At 42.1% G+C, this 17903-nt stretch overlaps 1 protein-coding gene across 1 annotated transcript in view; it reads left to right on the top strand.

Annotated features, from left to right (window-relative positions):
• LOC147706375 (cadherin-like protein 26) overlaps nt 1-17903 on the top strand; it is a 359502-nt gene that overhangs the window by 329833 nt on the left and 11766 nt on the right. The window contains exons 18-19 of the mRNA XM_086932874.1: nt 8807-8878; nt 13213-13302. Of these exons, the coding sequence (XP_086789000.1) occupies nt 8807-8878; nt 13213-13302 (162 nt within the window). The remainder of the gene's footprint in view (nt 1-8806; nt 8879-13212; nt 13303-17903) is intronic.

Raw genomic sequence — 17903 nt, 5'->3', positions numbered from 1 at the left:
TTAGTTATGGTTAATTATAAGCATACAGGGAGATTTTCAGTTTCTTTTTAAGTTATACACGGATATACGGAAAGATGTTAAATTTATTTTTTATTTTTGACATTTAAAGGAGCGAGAGTACTATGGTATACTGTTTTCTCTCGCATGTATATCTACGAGTATAAATTAGATCACAAAAAGAGGGACTGACAAAGTGCAGGCAGATGTAAATCGATGCTCATTTGAGATCGTATTTTTTACTCGATTTAGCTTGAGTGTACAGCCACTAACTCGGGCAGAAACCCACACCATAACCCCCTGACTCTCGTGTTCGTACGCGCCTCTTACCTTATTCTGCGTTAGCACGAACAGTTCGCCTGGTCTCCCCGGTCTCCAGAGTCGGTATGAAGACTGCGGGGTGGCGGTTCTATTTATATGTGTAGCAATTGTTTTTAATTAGATAATTGCCTACACCTAGATCATATTGATGCTTGGCTACGTAAAAAGGAGCGCCATTTTGGTAGTTTTTAATACCACGCTGGTTAATGTTTTGTACACATAAGAAAACGGACTCCGTTTTTATAGAACATTTATGCCGAATTAGAGTATATAGATAAATACTCATTTATTTGAAAAGCCCCATTTCTGGAAATCGTGAAGATGGTATAATAACTGTTGATGATGATGATTTGAGATGGTGACGAGTGTCGGGCGATACAGACCCACTAACCTTACTCACGTTTTAGTTTTGACTATTAGGATTGTATATTATACATGGGGTACTATTCCCTTATTCATGGCTAGCTTCTTTAGTTCGAGGTATTTAAACCTAGTAGGTATAAGCTCAATCGTACAAGTATATTTTGTATATTACTTGCAGAATAGCGTCCTCCATTTTGGTAGTTTTAATGAATGATGTGACTTTTCTGATGTTCGATTACGGACTAAGGGTCCACCAATCACTTACTCTTTGGTACATGATTTCGTGAAAATTAGATGCACAATTATATGGATGGGAAGGACCCTCGTGTTGTTAAACTTTCAGAATGTAGAGGGCTAGTCCCGTGATCTATATTTGGCAATTTGTGTGAGGGGATCCAATTCCATGATTATTAAAAGGGCTCATTCCCATACATAAAGAATACTAGATCTTGTGTGTTCACTACATACATTTCCCTGTTACAACAGAGCCTCCTTTTACACTGATTCAACAAGTATCCACGACAGTAACAATGTAAGTGTTGCATGTATAACATTAGATATCATCTTTAACATTGGTAAAATGCTGTAATTTAGACATCCAAGTGTAACACAAGACTACAGTCAAGGAACTATTGTCTAGTATGTTTACTTATAGATAGTACATATGTTTTGCATACATATCCATTTTATTCTACGCAGATTAACATTCATATGTATCCACTATATTGAGGTGGAACAGTGTACGTACATACATGTGTTCATTGCAATTTGTATTTAGTATAGTCTAATTTTTCTAATTCGAGTATCACAGCATAAAGTTACAGTGTGCTAATGGGATCTCATCCACGGTACTGTGGTATTACCTGACTAATCTTTCCCACTCTTCTCTACTGTTAAGGCCATAATTATATGTACGATACTTGGACATAAAAAACTATTCCCTCTGTTTACGTTTTATGTCTATATCCCCTCCTCTTGTGGTTGTCTTTATTTTTTCTACTATGAACCATTTGAGTTCATCCTCTTTATGTTTTTCTGCGGTCCAATGGTCAACCAGTGGGGCATTTTTCTTATGATTCTTAACCTCTTCGCCGCTAATGACAAGGGTAACTCGTCATGGACTTTCCATTGATTTCAATGGAAATTGCAGCAGCAGAGTAATTATACCTTAGCACTAAAGGGGTTAAGGGCTGATCTATGTTCCGACAAGCGCAATCTCACTTCACGACCAGTTTTGCCAATGTAGCCCTTCTGACAAGGACAAATTATAAGGTATATCACATTGGATGTTCTGCAATTGACATGGTCATTCATCCAATGTGATATACCATTAAGTTCTATTTTGTCAGATTGGACAATTGATTCACAGTGGGAGCATGATCCACACGGTTGGTTACCTCTAATGGGCTTTCCTTGGTCAATACTTAATTGCCTGCCCTTTTTAGGTTCTCTGTAGGTATGGACCAGGCAATTACGAATAGTCCTATTCCTCCTGTAGGAAAAAATAGGTTTCGGAAGGGGGGTTTTACCTTGTTTATTTAAGATAGACCAGTTTTTATTGATCAGATTTTTGATTTTCCAACTTAAACCATTATAATTTGAAACCATTACGATGTTATTTTCAGGTTCTTGTCGTTTCTTGTTTGGTTCAAAGAGGGATTCTCTGTTCTGATATTTGGCTCTTTTGTAGCTATCTCTTATTAATCTCTTGGGGTATCCTCGTTGGAGTAGTTTAGTTTTCAGGTTTTCAGCATGCTTTTCAAAGGTGTCTTTATCAGTACAATTCCGTCTTATTCTTATGAATTGACTGTAGGGGATCCCTTCTTTTTGACTTTTGGGATGGTAACTGTTATGGTGGAGCAGAGTGTTTCGATCAGATGGTTTAACAAAAAGCTCAACACATAACTTCCCTTGCTCTGCCTTGATTTTAATATCCAAGAAGTCAACTGCCACTTGACTCTTGTTCGCTGTGAATGTGAGGTTTCCATCCCCACAGTTTAGCCACTCTATGAATGTAGTGAGGTCGGTCTCACTCCCTTCCCACACAAAGAAAACATTGTCTATAAATCTAGACCAATGTTTAATATTTTCATAGAATGGGCTCAATTCATTGTATATGTGATGTTTTTCAAAATTACCTACATATAGGCAGGCAAGGCTCGGCGCACAGGTAGCACCCATGCTCGTGCCCTTTATTTGACAAAAAAAGTCACTATTGAATAAGAAAATATTATTCAAAAGGACAGTTTCAATACACTCTACAATGAATGTATTTTGTGCAGAGAGATAACCTTCCTCATCGCTTAAAATGTCTTTCATCATTTTAATGGTATCATGTTGAGGTATGTTGGTGTACAAGTACTCAATGTCCAAGCACACCAACCATTGAGTTTCATTATTAAAAATGATACCTTCAACTTAGATATCATGTCTTTAGTATCCTTTATGTAGGACGGTAATGTCTCTACCAAAGAGGTGGATACTTTTGAAAAAGTAATCTCTATAGGACTTGAAAAATTATTAGATGAAAAGATATGGACTACCAACAACCTATCTAAAGCAGAAAGGGTGGCATTAACAAACCTACAAACCTATGATGACATTACAATCAAACCTGGAGATAAGGGCGGAAGTATTGTGATCCTTAATACAAAAGATTACAATCAGAAAATGTATGCCCTACTTAGCAATAAGTCCCACTACAGGAAATCCAACATAGGCGAGTGGAACAACCTCAAAAGGAAAGTCAAAAGGATAGTCACCTTAGCTAAAGAGGACTGCATTATCTGTGAAGATGAATACAAATATTTAGTTAATAATCATCCTAAAATACCTGCCCTTTACGGGCTTCCAAAAGTCCGCAAGGACATAAGGGATCCGCCCATGAGGCCCATGGTGTCAGGTATAGATTCCATCACGGAGCCACTCAGTAAGTATGCAGATTGCTTTATTCGCCCTTTGGTAGAGACATTACCGTCCTACATAAAGGACACTAAAGACATGATATCTAAGGTTGAAGGTATCATTTTTAATAATGAAACTCAATGGTTGGTGTGCTTAGACATTGAGTCCTTGTACACCAACATACCTCAACATGATACCATTAAAATGATGAAAGACATTTTAAGCGATGAGGAAGGTTATCTCTCTGCACAAAATACATTCATTGTAGAGTGTATTGAAACTGTCCTTTTGAATAATATTTTCTTATTCAATAGTGACTTTTTTTGTCAAATAAAGGGCACGAGCATGGGTGCTACCTGTGCGCCGAGCCTTGCCTGCCTATATGTAGGTAATTTTGAAAAACATCACATATACAATGAATTGAGCCCATTCTATGAAAATATTAAACATTGGTCTAGATTTATAGACAATGTTTTCTTTGTGTGGGAAGGGAGTGAGACCGACCTCACTACATTCATAGAGTGGCTAAACTGTGGGGATGGAAACCTCAAATTCACAGCGAACAAGAGTCAAGTGGCAGTTGACTTCTTGGATATTAAAATCAAGGCAGAGCAAGGGAAGTTATGTGTTGAGCTTTTTGTTAAACCATCTGATCGAAACACTCTGCTCCACCATAACAGTTACCATCCCAAAAGTCAAAAAGAAGGGATCCCCTACAGTCAATTCATAAGAATAAGACGGAATTGTACTGATAAAGACACCTTTGAAAACATGCTGAAAACCTGAAAACTAAACTACTCCAACGAGGATACCCCAAGAGATTAATAAGAGATAGCTACAAAAGAGCCAAATATCAGAACAGAGAATCCCTCTTTGAACCAAACAAGAAATGACAAGAACCTGAAAATAACATCGTAATGGTTTCAAATTATAATGGTTTAAGTTGGAAAATCAAAAATCTGATCAATAAAAACTGGTCTATCTTAAATAAACAAGGTAAAACCCCCCTTCCGAAACCTATTTTTTCCTACAGGAGGAATAGGACTATTCGTAATTGCCTGGTCCATACCTACAGAGAACCTAAAAAGGGCAGGCAATTAAGTATTGACCAAGGAAAGCCCATTAGAGGTAACCAACCGTGTGGATCATGCTCCCACTGTAAATCAATTGTCCAATCTGACAAAATAGAACTTAATGGTATATCACATTGGATGAATGACCATGTCAATTGCAGAACATCCAATGTGATATACCTTATAATTTGTCCTTGTCAGAAGGGCTACATTGGCGAAACTGGTCGTGAAGTGAGATTGCGCTTGTCGGAACATAGATCAGCCCTTAAGAATCATAAGAAAAATGCCCCACTGGTTGACCATTGGACCGCAGAAAAACATAAAGAGGATGAACTCAAATGGTTCATAGTAGAAAAAATAAAGACAACCACAAGAGGAGGGGATATAGACATAAACCGTAAACAGAGGGAACAGTTTTTTATGTCCAAGTTTCGAACATATAATTATGGCCTTAACAATAGAGAAGAGTGGGAAAGATTAGTCAGGTAATACCACAGTACCGTGGATGAGATCAAATTAGCACACTGTAACTTTATGCTGTGATACTCGAATTAGAAAAATTAGACTATACTAAATACAAATTGCAATGAACACATGTATGTACGTACACTGTTCCACCTCAATATAGTGGATAAATATGAATGTTAATCTGCGTAGAATAAAATGGATATGTATGCAAAACATATGTACTATATATAAGTAAACATACTAGACAATAGTTCCTTGACTGTAGTCTTGTGTTACACTTGGATGTCTAAATTACAGCATTTTACCAATCTTAAAGATGATATCTAATCTTATACATGCAACACTTACATTGTTACTGTCGTGGATACTTGTTGAATCAGTGTAAAAGGACGCTCTGTTGTAACAGTTAAATGTATGTAGTGAACACACAAGATCTAGTATTCTTTATGTATGGGAATGAGCCCTTTTAATAATCATGGAATTGGATCCCCTCACACAAATTGCCAAATATAGATCACGGGACTAGCCCTCTACATTCTGAAAGCTTAACAACACGAGCGTCCTTCCCATCCATATAATTGTGCATCTAATTTTCACGAAATCATGTACCAAAGAGTAAGTGATTGGTGGACCCTTAGTCCGTAATCGAACATCAGAAAAGTTACACCATTCATTAAAACTACCAAAATGGCGGACGCTATTCTGCAAGTAATATACAAAATATACTTGTACGATTGAGCTTATACCTACTAGGTTTAAATACCTCGAACTAAAGAAGCTAGCCATGAATAAGGGAATAGTACCCCATGTATAATATACAATCCTAATAGTCAAAACTAAAACGTGAGTAAGGTTAGTGGGTCTGTATCGCCCGACACTCGTCACCATCTCAAATCATCATCATCAATAGTTATTATACCATCTTCATGATTTCCAGAAATGGGGCTTTTCAAATAAATGAGTATTTATCTATATACTCTAATTCGGCATAAATGTTCTATAAAAACGGAGTCCGTTTTCTTATGTGTACAAAACATTAACCAGCGCGGTATTAAAAACCACCAAAATGGCGCTCCTTTTTACGTAGCAAAGCATCAATATGATCTAGGTGTAGGCAATTATCTAATTAAAAACAATTGCTACACATATAAATAGAACCGCCACCCGCAGTCTTCATACCGACTCTGGAGATCGGGGAGACCAGGCAGACGGTTCGTGCTAACGCAGAATAAGGTAAGAGGCGCGTACGAACACGAGACTCAGGGGGTTATGGTGTGGGTTTCTGCCCGAGTTAGTGGCTGTACACTCAAGCTAAATCGATTAAAAAATACGATCTCAAATGAGCATCGATTTACATCTGCCTGCACTTTGTCAGTCCCTCTTTTTGTGATCTAATTTATACTCGTAGATATACATGCGAGAGAAAACAGTATACCATAGTACTCTCGCTCCTTTAAATGTCAAAAATAAAAAATAAATTTAACATCTTTCCGTATATCCGTGTATAACTTAAATAGAAACTGAAAATCTCCCTGTATGCTTATAATTAACCATAACTAAGCATATCCTAAATACTCGAAATTCCTATTGTCTACTCAGGTGAAAGGTTCGCCCTCAAGTTAAACAGGAAGTGACGACCTCTGCAATTCCTAAAGATACTAAGGAATGGAAAGGATGACATAAACCGACATAATCCGTTTTAAACAAAGCGCCTTGAAGTGTGTCTCCTAAATTGCAAGACTCCACGAACTATCACAAAGTAAGCCAAATACTTTGATAGTTACAATGTACAGATAATGTATTATAGTGGTAGCTGGAATATAAATTCAAAATGATTATTAATTTATATATAGATCCTTTGACGACAAAGCTGAGGCATATAACATTATAAAAGGCTACCCCACTCCAGGATCAAGACTGGTACCGCAAATTGAAAAATGCTATAAATGTAAGACATAATGATCACTTGTAGCTTTGACCCTGTATGATCCTAGAAAAAACTCTTTTTGTAAAAAGACTTAATAAATCCTCATATACTGTATACTAATGAATGTTCCATATACCTTTTTAGATTGAAGAAGTTTTTAATCATAGTCCTGAGGAAGGTGTTCCAACCATCTAAGCACCGAAACGCGTCGACAATACTGGCTTTTTAAATTGATTTCTACATGTTGATACATTGAATTTTCGTGTATGATCTATAATGAAATATGTATGTAATTTTAAGTGCAAGAAATTGTTTATGTCAAATTATTTGATACAAGAAACTTTTCTTTTTTAATTAATATGGTTTTTGATACAATTTATGTTATGGTTCACTTGGTATATGTGTAATTGAGGATAGAAGAATTTTCTAGATAAGTGTCCAACTTTACAAGTTACATTCGAAAAAAACTTTATTTAAAAACCACAGAAAGGAACCTTCTTTTTTGTCGTGTTTTCACTTTATTACTGTTTGAAGGGCTGCATAAATAATTTATGAATTGCCTCTGAGTCAAGCCTGACTTCTCAGTGCCAAGCTACCAAGGGGTGAGTACAGGTTAATTTAAGGTTTGTTGTTGCCTTATTTTGACAATGATTGTGGTCGTTGCTTGAGTAGGGTCTCACCCCTCTCAACCAGTCATGCGATTTCTTACAGGGTGGAAGGGGCACACACCTATCAGGACCACAATGTCTCTGCACCTGATGCAGTAATGATACTTATGCACAGGGCTTTAAGTGGGCCGGGTCTGTCTGGGTCTGAGCACTGGCAGTTATTTTCAGGGGGCCGCGAAATGGGTCTCTATCGTGCTCTATTTTCAGGCCTCACAGAGGTAGTCCGTTTTCTTTTTTTCTCTTGCACCAATCTGCTCTAGCTGGATTTGCCAGGCTAGATCCTGAGGCCGCTGACCTTTGTGCACGCTGTAGATCCTTTCATACAGATTTTTATCATATGATGCGGGACTGTGGGGAAGTGTCACAGTTTAGGACAGAAAGCCCTCTCTTTAATTAATGACTTTTCAGGCACCTATCTCCGAGTCATTCTGAGTAAAGCTTTGTTTGTTGGGTAAGTTACCTAGAACTAAGGATAATAAAAAAAACTTGTAATTTCATAGATTTAGCCCCTTATTTTTGGTAAGCTTAAGACGGACAACCTGCAACCAGACTCCAAACACACAGCCGCACAGAGTACTTCACATGTCTCTAAAACACCATTTGCTTATTAATGAGGCTTTGTTGTTTTTCAACCCTTTGAAGAGCCCCTGAGCCTCCACTCTGCCTATTGCTTGAAGAATTAGCCCCCCGAAAATGTTTTCTTAGCGCCACCCCTCAAAATTTGGTTCTACTTGCGCCTCTGGGGAGGGTGTATGGCGTTATCCATACATATCTTTATTTAGACCACGCCCCTATGTGGATAGGCCACACCCCTTTAAGAGGTTTGCTCCGCCCCTTTTAGAGCACCCCCAGCTTTTTTTCCCACTTAAAGGCCTGCCTATGTCCCCGGGTGTAGTCTGTTACAAACTTGGGCTTACTTGTTTTAGCTGAAGGTCTTAGTGTCTTTTACATGATGCCGAACTGTTCAGCAGGCTCTGTATAGATGTTGTTGCCGATCATCATGAAGCATCACTTTTAGCAAAGAAAATGGGTGTTATTCTGGTCATTTCTATTCCTCTAAATGTTTTACTCTTTTCACTCTGCAGTTTGCAATAGATTCGCGTCACACCAGCTTGCTTCGCAACATGTCTGCGAATGGCTATCGATCACATACACTGGTAAGTTACTTTAATATATGTAGAAATGATCGACGGAGTGTTTAGAATTGCAAGCACTCACCCACAGTCAACTCATCTGGGTTTAATCCATCATCATTCTTTAGCTCAATCCATCACCCCAGTTCAGACATGGCCATATGCAAATCAGTCTGGCCCTGTGCCTCATGGGAACAGTCCAGCCCGAACTGTCAAGCCATGTCTTCCCTTGACCGGAAACAAGCACCCTGTGACCGGTTTCTGGCTAATCAGCCAGGCTAGCTTGAATCCAGTGGCAAAGTGAGCAAGGGACCCACGTCTGGGCATACCCTGCCAACTTAGGGCGAACAAAGCAAAACCAAAGGGGATGATGGAGGGAGAGTTGAACATTGCAAGCACTCACCCCACGGTCAACTGATCTGGGTTTAATCCATCATCATTCTTTAGCCCACTCTGCAACCCCAGTTCAGAGATGGCCATATGCAAATCAGTCTGACCCTGTGCCTCATGGGAACAGCCCAGCCCGAACTGCCAAGCCATGTCTTCCCTGGACCGGAGCCATATGTTTTCACCAAAGTATTGATAAAGTGAGTCTGGGTTAGCCTGGGTAACATTTACATTTTGCCGGAGGGATTTGAGTAATTTTTGGAATTTTGCTTTACCCCTATTACGTAAAAAAGTTTAAAAATTACGCCATTACACCAGTTGGAGTAATTATGCACCATTCACAGTAAAATGTTACCTAAGGGCATAAATTACATTAAAATGTTCTGACAAATGCACAGGAACAAGAGAATGCAAGCTTCTGTTGTTCGTGCTACTTTTGTTTAAATATATCATCATGGAAAAAATAAATGCAAGGACCCATTTCCCGCTAAAATATAGCACAAAATGACAGATCTGCTTTTGGCATACCTATATGTACTATAGTGTAATTTTGCCTTAATGATGGAAAAGTAACTTAGGTAATTTATTAGACCCCTAGCCTGGGTGTCGCACCACTTTTACATTTCAGTGTTTAGCATAGAATGCACGATCAACAAAACGTGCAGATAGGGAATCCCTTATTACATTTTTATACACAGGACCAAGAGCTTCTTAGCATTCTCATGTTTGGTATCTGGATTTTTGCCTATAAATGAGGGTGGAAATATGCCTATGTGGTCAGGAATTTTTCACTATGTCTACCCCGGCTCTGACATTCTAAGCGGCTGATCGGCCCACCAAACGTACATGGGACACAGGCTGAATGGACATGTTGCTTTTCCACTGACATCTGAGTGGCAGAGGGACACACTCTAGCCAGTGGTTAATGTGGAAAAAAATAAGTGATTGCGCATTGCTTCTGTTAGCGCTGCCTAAAACAGAAGCAACCGACCATGAAAGTGGGAACAGGATCTGTGGCATAATGGCCAGAGCTGCTGACATCGGAGCTGGGGAACCTGGGGCCTCATTTATGAAAAGTGACGCATCGCTGCGTGAAAACAGCGATGCATCACTTTTCACTGCGCACTCCTTGCGACACCAATGATGCGTCATATTTAATGTATGACGTATCATGTCGCAAGGACTTACAGATACGTCAGTATTTCTGACGTATCTGTAAGCGCAAAAGTGACGCATTGCTGGAGTGTGTCACAAAAGTGACGCAACTCCAGCAATGCGTCCTTTCACATGGGGAAAGTCCCATTTGAAAGGGCTTGCATCAGTCTTACGCCTGCTGTGAGGCAGGCGCAAGATTTTGACGCAACAGAATCCTAAAAGTGACGCAGTGAAATCTCATAGATTTCACTGCGTCACTATTACGAGACTTTTTGCGGGGGAACGCCCCCTCTGCATACATTATACCTGACACAGGTACAATGTGGCGCAGGGGTTTAAAAAGTGACGCATCTACCTAGATGCGTCACTTTTTAAATATGGCGCAACAAGGCGCATATTTTACGCCGCTGGTGCGTCACAAACAGTGACGCACCGGCGGCGCAAAACTGACGCAAGGCCTCATAAATAAGGGCCCAGGTTCTAGTCTTGGGTTGGCTCAACTTCCTGTTATTCTTGGCAAATCACTTACTCTTCCCATAAATGAATATGTCTTTAACATAACTCTCATGAAAAGTACCGGTGTTGATGATTATTAACTGCCGGTACTGAGCACCGGAAACCACCTGCTCAAATTGAGCACTAACTCTAGCCCTTTCTCTGTCCTGCTCACAAGGAAAAGACTAAAATCCCCAAAAAATTTCAAACCAGCCCTATATAGCAGTAGGTTTCGACTATAACATGGACATGGAAGTATGGTAAGGTCATTGGAGCCCTTTGTTGTATGAAGCAATGCCCCAATTCCAACCCCCTCCTTAACAGGCTGCTGCCCACCTGGAAAAATACTGGTGCTCACTATTCCTTTCCTGATGTTGGAAGCCTTGCCCTGTACTCCTGCTATGATAGACGGATGATGGAGCCCAGCACCATCTACAGAAATGGTATCCAGTACATGATAGGCGGAATGCACTGTAAAAAAACCTTCCTTTCTGCAATGTAAAGCAGTAGCGGCTGCTATGAGATGAGGGTTGTGGGGAGAGGGAATTAAGAAAAAAAACACTCACCTTGGAATGGCCTCCCGCTACATCTCCCCGTCCTCTTCATCTTCCTTCTTCCTGTCTCCATTCCCGACAGCCAGAAGCAGCAGGACGCACCTGAGCTCTCTGGCTCCCCATAGCCATTCACAACGCTGCAATGCAGCATTGTGATTGGTCTGAGTGCCATGTTTCGATGCTCAGAAGGGGACATGGAGCATGTGCATGTTCCCCACCAAGATGTTCATTGCAGCCTGGTGGGGAACATGCAAAGCACGCATGATCTGTCTGGCCAGCCCAAGAGGGCTGCCCAAACAATCTTTCACACTTAGGGAGTGGTAACCACTTATCTCCTGCTCTGTCCTCCCCCGCCCTGCCTCACATTGAGCAAGGCCACTGACTGCAAAAGGACAAATAAAATGATAATAATGATACGTTAATCCCATGTTATTTTTGCTTTTGGGCAGTGGGGCGACACTCCTCTTCCTCAGCAGAGGAGCCGCTACCAATGCAAAGCCATTTTTTTGTCTTCATTGTTGCTGTTTCTTTGTAATTTTTGTGATCACTGCACTGCAAAGCTGTTGTTTAAAAAAGGTAATGCTGCCAAGTTTCTGATTTCATAACTAAACAGGACGCCTAGGGGGTCGTTGAGATAGCGGGCGGATCGCCACCGCCTGTATGGCGGTGGCGATCCCCCGCCAAAATGCACCACCCGCATGTAAATTTCCCCAGCCACATTACCATGGCGGGGGGATCCCGCGCGGACCGAAAGACCGCCCGCTGGTTTTCCACCCCGTCGAAGAGTCGACTGGGCTTAAAAGCTGTTAACATGGTGGCGATGTTTCGATACACCACCATCCATATTAGCATACATGCGGGGACATGCCTTTCTGTGTTCCCAGGGTTTCTGGGAGGTGGGGGGTGCACATGGGGGATACCTATGGTACCCCCCTGCATTTGACAGTACAACATGGCATGCACTGCGCGATTCCTGTCACATTGTACTGTCAAATGCACAACTTGCATTTCTGGCATTGTGGCGGGCGGTGCTGCTGCAATGTCAGAAATGCGGGATGCGCCCGCTAGTGTGGCGGTTGCATCCTAATGGGATGTGCGGGACTGCCGCAAGCATTGCGGGCGGTCCCATTTCCCGAGGGTATGGCGGGCGGCCATGCTAATGAAACCCCAAGTATGTAAAAAGTTCTATCTTCCCAGCGCTACTGCATGCCTACCACCACAAAGTGTAGGGAGGTTAAAACATGGAGTTTTTTTTACTTCTGAGCTTCTCCGTATCTTCATGAATGCTGTACTTGATGCCTGTCGGTCACTTACTCTGTAGGTTGCTTTTCATGTAAAACCAGGACGTTTGCACCATGTTTAGGCCACTGCGAGAAAAAGACCACAAGGGAAATGGATCCACAAGTAAAATGCCCATTTATTTCAGAATGTTTTTGGAATAGAGTTTTTAGGAAATTCTGCACCATGAAACAGATGTAGCAAAAGAGGAAGCCTCTGCGCACAGCCAATATTCGCCCTCAAATGTTACCCATTCCTCTAAGTGTGTCTAGTAACACCTATTCGGTACCTTATCTAAGAAATATAGTGTTCAACCTGAAAAACCCCACCTTTCTGGATATGCCACCAGTTTCCTTAAACTATTGTTATATTGTAGTAGTCAACATTTATCCCTCATTGTGTCAAAATATGTGCTTGTTAAATCTCCAGAAGTTAACTCACACCTTAGTAAATGTGTAGTGATCTGTCTCTGCTGTTTCTCATTGGCAGGCTGTGTCAGGTGGCCGCAGGACATATTCAACAACTGACAGTGTAGTCACTGACTATAAACTGAAGACTTTGGAAGCATACCTCAGGCAGGTCAGTACCACTCTCCTTTCCAGAATGGATTTTTTTTGGGGGTGATTTGCATTTATATTGTTTCCTTTAAGCTTTGTGTTATGAATAACCCTTTCAACATTCATATGCAAAGTCCTTCTATTGATATAACAAGAATAAGAGACCTGATTCTGATGCGTTAAAGTGCTGGCTTTGCGACTAGTGGAGTGACAGATGAGTGCACACATCATTCATCCGGAATTGAGTTTAGGCCTATTGTTACTGACCTGATGTTTACAGTGGCACATCACTAGCAAAAAATACAGGGGCATATTTATGAAAAAATCATGCAAGGCAGTAAGTCACCTTGCTGTGCTGCGTGATAGGGAAATAGCAGGAATGTATTGTATTTAACATATTATGACACTTTCATGGCTTTTTCCTGTGCTGGTGCACAATGTGCTCCCTAGCACCAATGCAGGCACCCTTGCACCTGCATGTTATGTTATGTTATGTTATGTTATTATAGGTCTTCTATAGCGCACGGCTACTCCAAGGAGTGTCCCGGCGCTTTGTGCTACCAGACCTAGGAAAAAAACAGACAAAACATAACAGTGAAAAAGGATAAAAGCAGTCACAAAACCTAAAACAGGGCAGAAAGTCTCTAACAGGTAAAGAGCCAGGTCTTTAAACCCTTCCTGAAGTCAAGTAGGTTAGGCGTGGAACGCAAGGTCAAAGGTAAAGAGTTCCACAGCTGAGGGGCCAACAGCCTAAATGACCGTCCTCCGATACGGGCTTTTTTTATTCGGGGGACTACCGCAAGAGCAAGGGACTCCGATCTCAAGGATCGTGCCGGAAGGTAAAAAGCCAGCCTCCTTTGAAGATATTGAGCTCCCGTAGCATGCAGAGCTTTGTGGGCCAGCGTCATAGCCTTGAATATTATCCGCTTCCGGATGGGGAGCCAAAGTAGAGCTTGCAGTAGACTCGAGGCACTAGCTCGCCTATGCAGGCCAAAGATGGCTCGAGCGGCAGCATTCTGGGCCACCTGCAGACGTTGCAGGAGGTACTCCGGAAGGCCAAGGTATAAGATGTTAGTATAATCCAATCTGGATCCAATGAGGGCCTGAACAATTGTTCTCCTGTGTTCCTCCGACAGTAACGGAAAGAACTTCCGGAGCATCCTGAGGATGCCAAAACATGTTCCTGTAAGGGCCAGCACCTGGGATTTGAGCGTCAGCCCGTTGTCGATTTTAATTCCCAGGTTCTTGGCTGACTGGGACGAATGGGCTGGGGGGAACATGTCGGCGGGCCACCACCCCTGCCAATCCGGATCAGATGGACATCCGAAAAAAAGTATCTCAGATTTGTCTGAGTTGCACTTGAGGCTGTTCAGTTGGAACCAATTAAAAACAGCCCCAAGGCACTCCCGGATACTTTCGCCATCAAATTCTTCACCCTTCCGGCAGGTAAAGAGAAGCTGGGTGTCATCGGCATAGGAAACGATCGATGCATTGTAAGCAGGATTGTTTTTGTGCAGGAAGGGATACCTTCCTGCACAAAAACAATCCTCTGAGGTATTTTCCTTTTTCTTTGTGTGCTGCAGAATACAGCACTCATAGATAGAATTAGAAACAAGGAGAAATATAGATATTTCTCCTTGTTACGTCTCACCTTTGGTGGATGCTTGGGAACACTCTTGCTCCACCTATGGAACGCGTCCCTTGGGTAGAGTATCTCAATGCAGCGATTTGCACTGGGTTGTGTTTAGGGGTGGGTGGAATTTGCGTAGTCATGTTACGCAAAGCTCAGCGAAACGGTAAAAAATGTCCACGAGCACGCAAAAGTTCAGCAAACACGCGGAATTGCTTGTTCCACCCCTTCGCAATGCCTTTTGCCTGTTTGTGAACGCTGTTTGCGTGCTCAAGGAGAAATATCTCCCGAACAAGCATTTTTAAAGTTCTGCAAAACCGCGGATCGCTGACTTTTTTCCAATTCTGTGTTATCCACGGAACACGAAATTACACACAATCTGCAAATTCCACAAGCCGAACGGAATTTACCACCCAGGTCTAGTTTTGTTACTCTAGATTTATCAAGTCAGACAAGGTAGCCTTGCATGGCTTGAAAAATCTAACTTATGAGTTGTGTCGCTCTTGCGCCCCTTCACAATATTTATGTACTTAATATTCTTGACACAATATTTTAGTTTCCTACATTTTGTCTAAATACCATCAAAGCATGCTTTCTGGTTGTGTTCATGGTAGTATATTGTTCGGGGATAAATCAATTTCGCAAGCTTTGCTGACCATTCCGCAGATCTTCTGTCACATAACCATCCCTCCTTATACTACTCAACTGCTGTTTATCTGGCACTCCCTATTAATGACAGCCCTTTTGCAAAGCCTTGTGTCAGGGGCCCTAGCGGAGGTACAAACAAATGACTGCTTAGATAACATCTTGGCAACAGCTGCCATGAATGTCCTCAATTTTAAGTTGGGTGTGGCAGAGAAGACACCCAACAGGCATTGTCTCATTGGGTGGACTGGAAAACCGTTGGTCATTGATGGTAAACTTTCAGCTACTGATTCCCAGAATATGTTCAGCAGGGGGGTAGCCCCAAACCACATGGAAAAAGTCAGTCCCTGCATGTTGCACCTGGTACATGCCGATGACCTGCCAGCGTAAATCTTAGACAGTTTGTTTGTGGTGAGACAAGTCATACAGAGAAAATGAAATTGAATAAGATTAACGCTAACACTAAGGTGAAATGGTTTTCACCTGAACAAACCCCCTCTCCCAGTCTGCGCCTGATAGCAACTCTAAGCAAGCCGGTGACCATCTGTCACATGCAACTACCGTAGTTACTCCACTGTTGAAGACCTGGCAGTGTATGGGTTAGTCACCAGCCTGCTTGGGATCAAATCATAGTCATTGCTGCAGTTGTGAGTAGTTCTTCAGGGAAAGTAGTCCAGACATGCCTAACTGTCCATGCTATACTCGCATGTTGTAAAAAGTGGCAGCGGCTCAGATCAAAAGCAGCTTAAGCTGGATCATAGGTACTATGTAAATCTCCCAATGCCCCCATACCTCCACTTCTGCACAGACAGCATAGTGGTAATCTCTTTAAAGGGTGTCAGCACTCATAGTTGAATGCAAGGGTCATAGGTTGGCCTTTTCAGGACTCCTGCAACCACCCTCACCCACACCGCCGCCACCTGGCCCACTAATGCGTATAAGCACTGGGGGAGGGACACCATCTTGGCTAATGCTATCCCACCCATAATCGGTAGGCATAGTCTGTTCCAAAACTCCACTAATGTTACCAGTCCAGTGAAGACACACCCCATCTTCAGATCATACTGTGTCTTAAGGTCCACCAAGACCTGTGCGGTTAAACAGCAGTAGTGGCCATTATCCCACATAATGCCCACCTCAGGTTGCTAAGCTAGGGTAAATTCCCACAGTTCGCAGGTTGCTAAGCTAGGGTAAATTCCCACAGTCCCCCAAGCTGGTAGAGCAATGCTCTATTGTCTAGCTACTTTTCGGTCACACATTGTGCTGAACTGAGTTAATTCAGAGAGGAGAACCCAAGATTGAGACCCTTGGGTTCCACAAATACACCAGTGTGTCATTCACTGGTTCCATTGCAAGATTAAACATGGGTATACATATATGGGTCACAGCATGGAGTCCCTCAGGGCTCAATTTTGAGCCCGCTGCTCTTTACCATTTATGTTAGCCCTTTGGCGGCTATAGCAGAACAAGCAGGGCTCACGGTGTATTCATACGCCGATGACACCCACCTTATTTACTCTTTCTCTACCAAATCTAATAATAACACTTCCTCACTAAAAACAGGATTGACTAACATTGTCAGCTGGATGTATGACAACACACTGAAGCTAAACGGGAACAAAACTGAGCTTCTGCTCTTTGGCAAAGATAAAATCCTATGGGGCCCGCAACATTGGCCCCCTCAAATGGGGCCTCCTCCAACCCCGGTTCAATCTGCCCGTAATCTGGGCTTCGTGGTTGATGACCAGCTTAGCATGAGACAACAAGCAAGTAAAGCAGCCTCCGTTTGTTTTGTCATACTGAAATGGCTCAAAAAGAGACTCTGGATGCTTCCCTTGCCCACTCAGAGAACGGTAATTCAGGCGCTTGTCACTTCTAGGCTTGATTACGGCAATGTGCTGTATCTAGAAGTGGGCAAGGAGGTGTTGAAGAGATTACAAACAGTCCAGAATGCGCCCGCCAGACTGCTCTGCAATCTTCCTGCAAAGATGTCAGTCTCGGCTGCACTTCGTGATCTCCATTGGTTGAGGATGGAAAGTCGCGCTAAGTTTAAATCTCTCTGCTTTATGCATAGGATAAATGCCGGAGTCGCACCACACTATCTTCAAGCGTTGGTGCACCACTACCACCCTTCACGATCCCTTCGCTCTGCTCGTCAGCACTACTTTTTAGTGCCTAGAATTAAGAAATCCAGGATGGGGGGACGTTCTTTTTCATACCGTCAGCACTACTTTTTAGTGCCTAGATTTAAGAAATCCAGGATGGGGGGACGTTCTTTTTCATACTTGGCCCCAGTACTCTGGAACTCCATGCCACTCTCGCTGCGCACAGAACCACAATATTATAAG

Source organism: Lissotriton vulgaris, chromosome 7 (assembly GCF_964263255.1).
Source record: "Lissotriton vulgaris chromosome 7, aLisVul1.2, whole genome shotgun sequence".
NCBI classification, from domain to species: Eukaryota; Metazoa; Chordata; class Amphibia; order Caudata; family Salamandridae; genus Lissotriton; species Lissotriton vulgaris.
The sequence above is the reverse complement of the archived record's forward strand: the minus strand, read 5'-3'. Positions and strand labels throughout refer to the sequence as shown.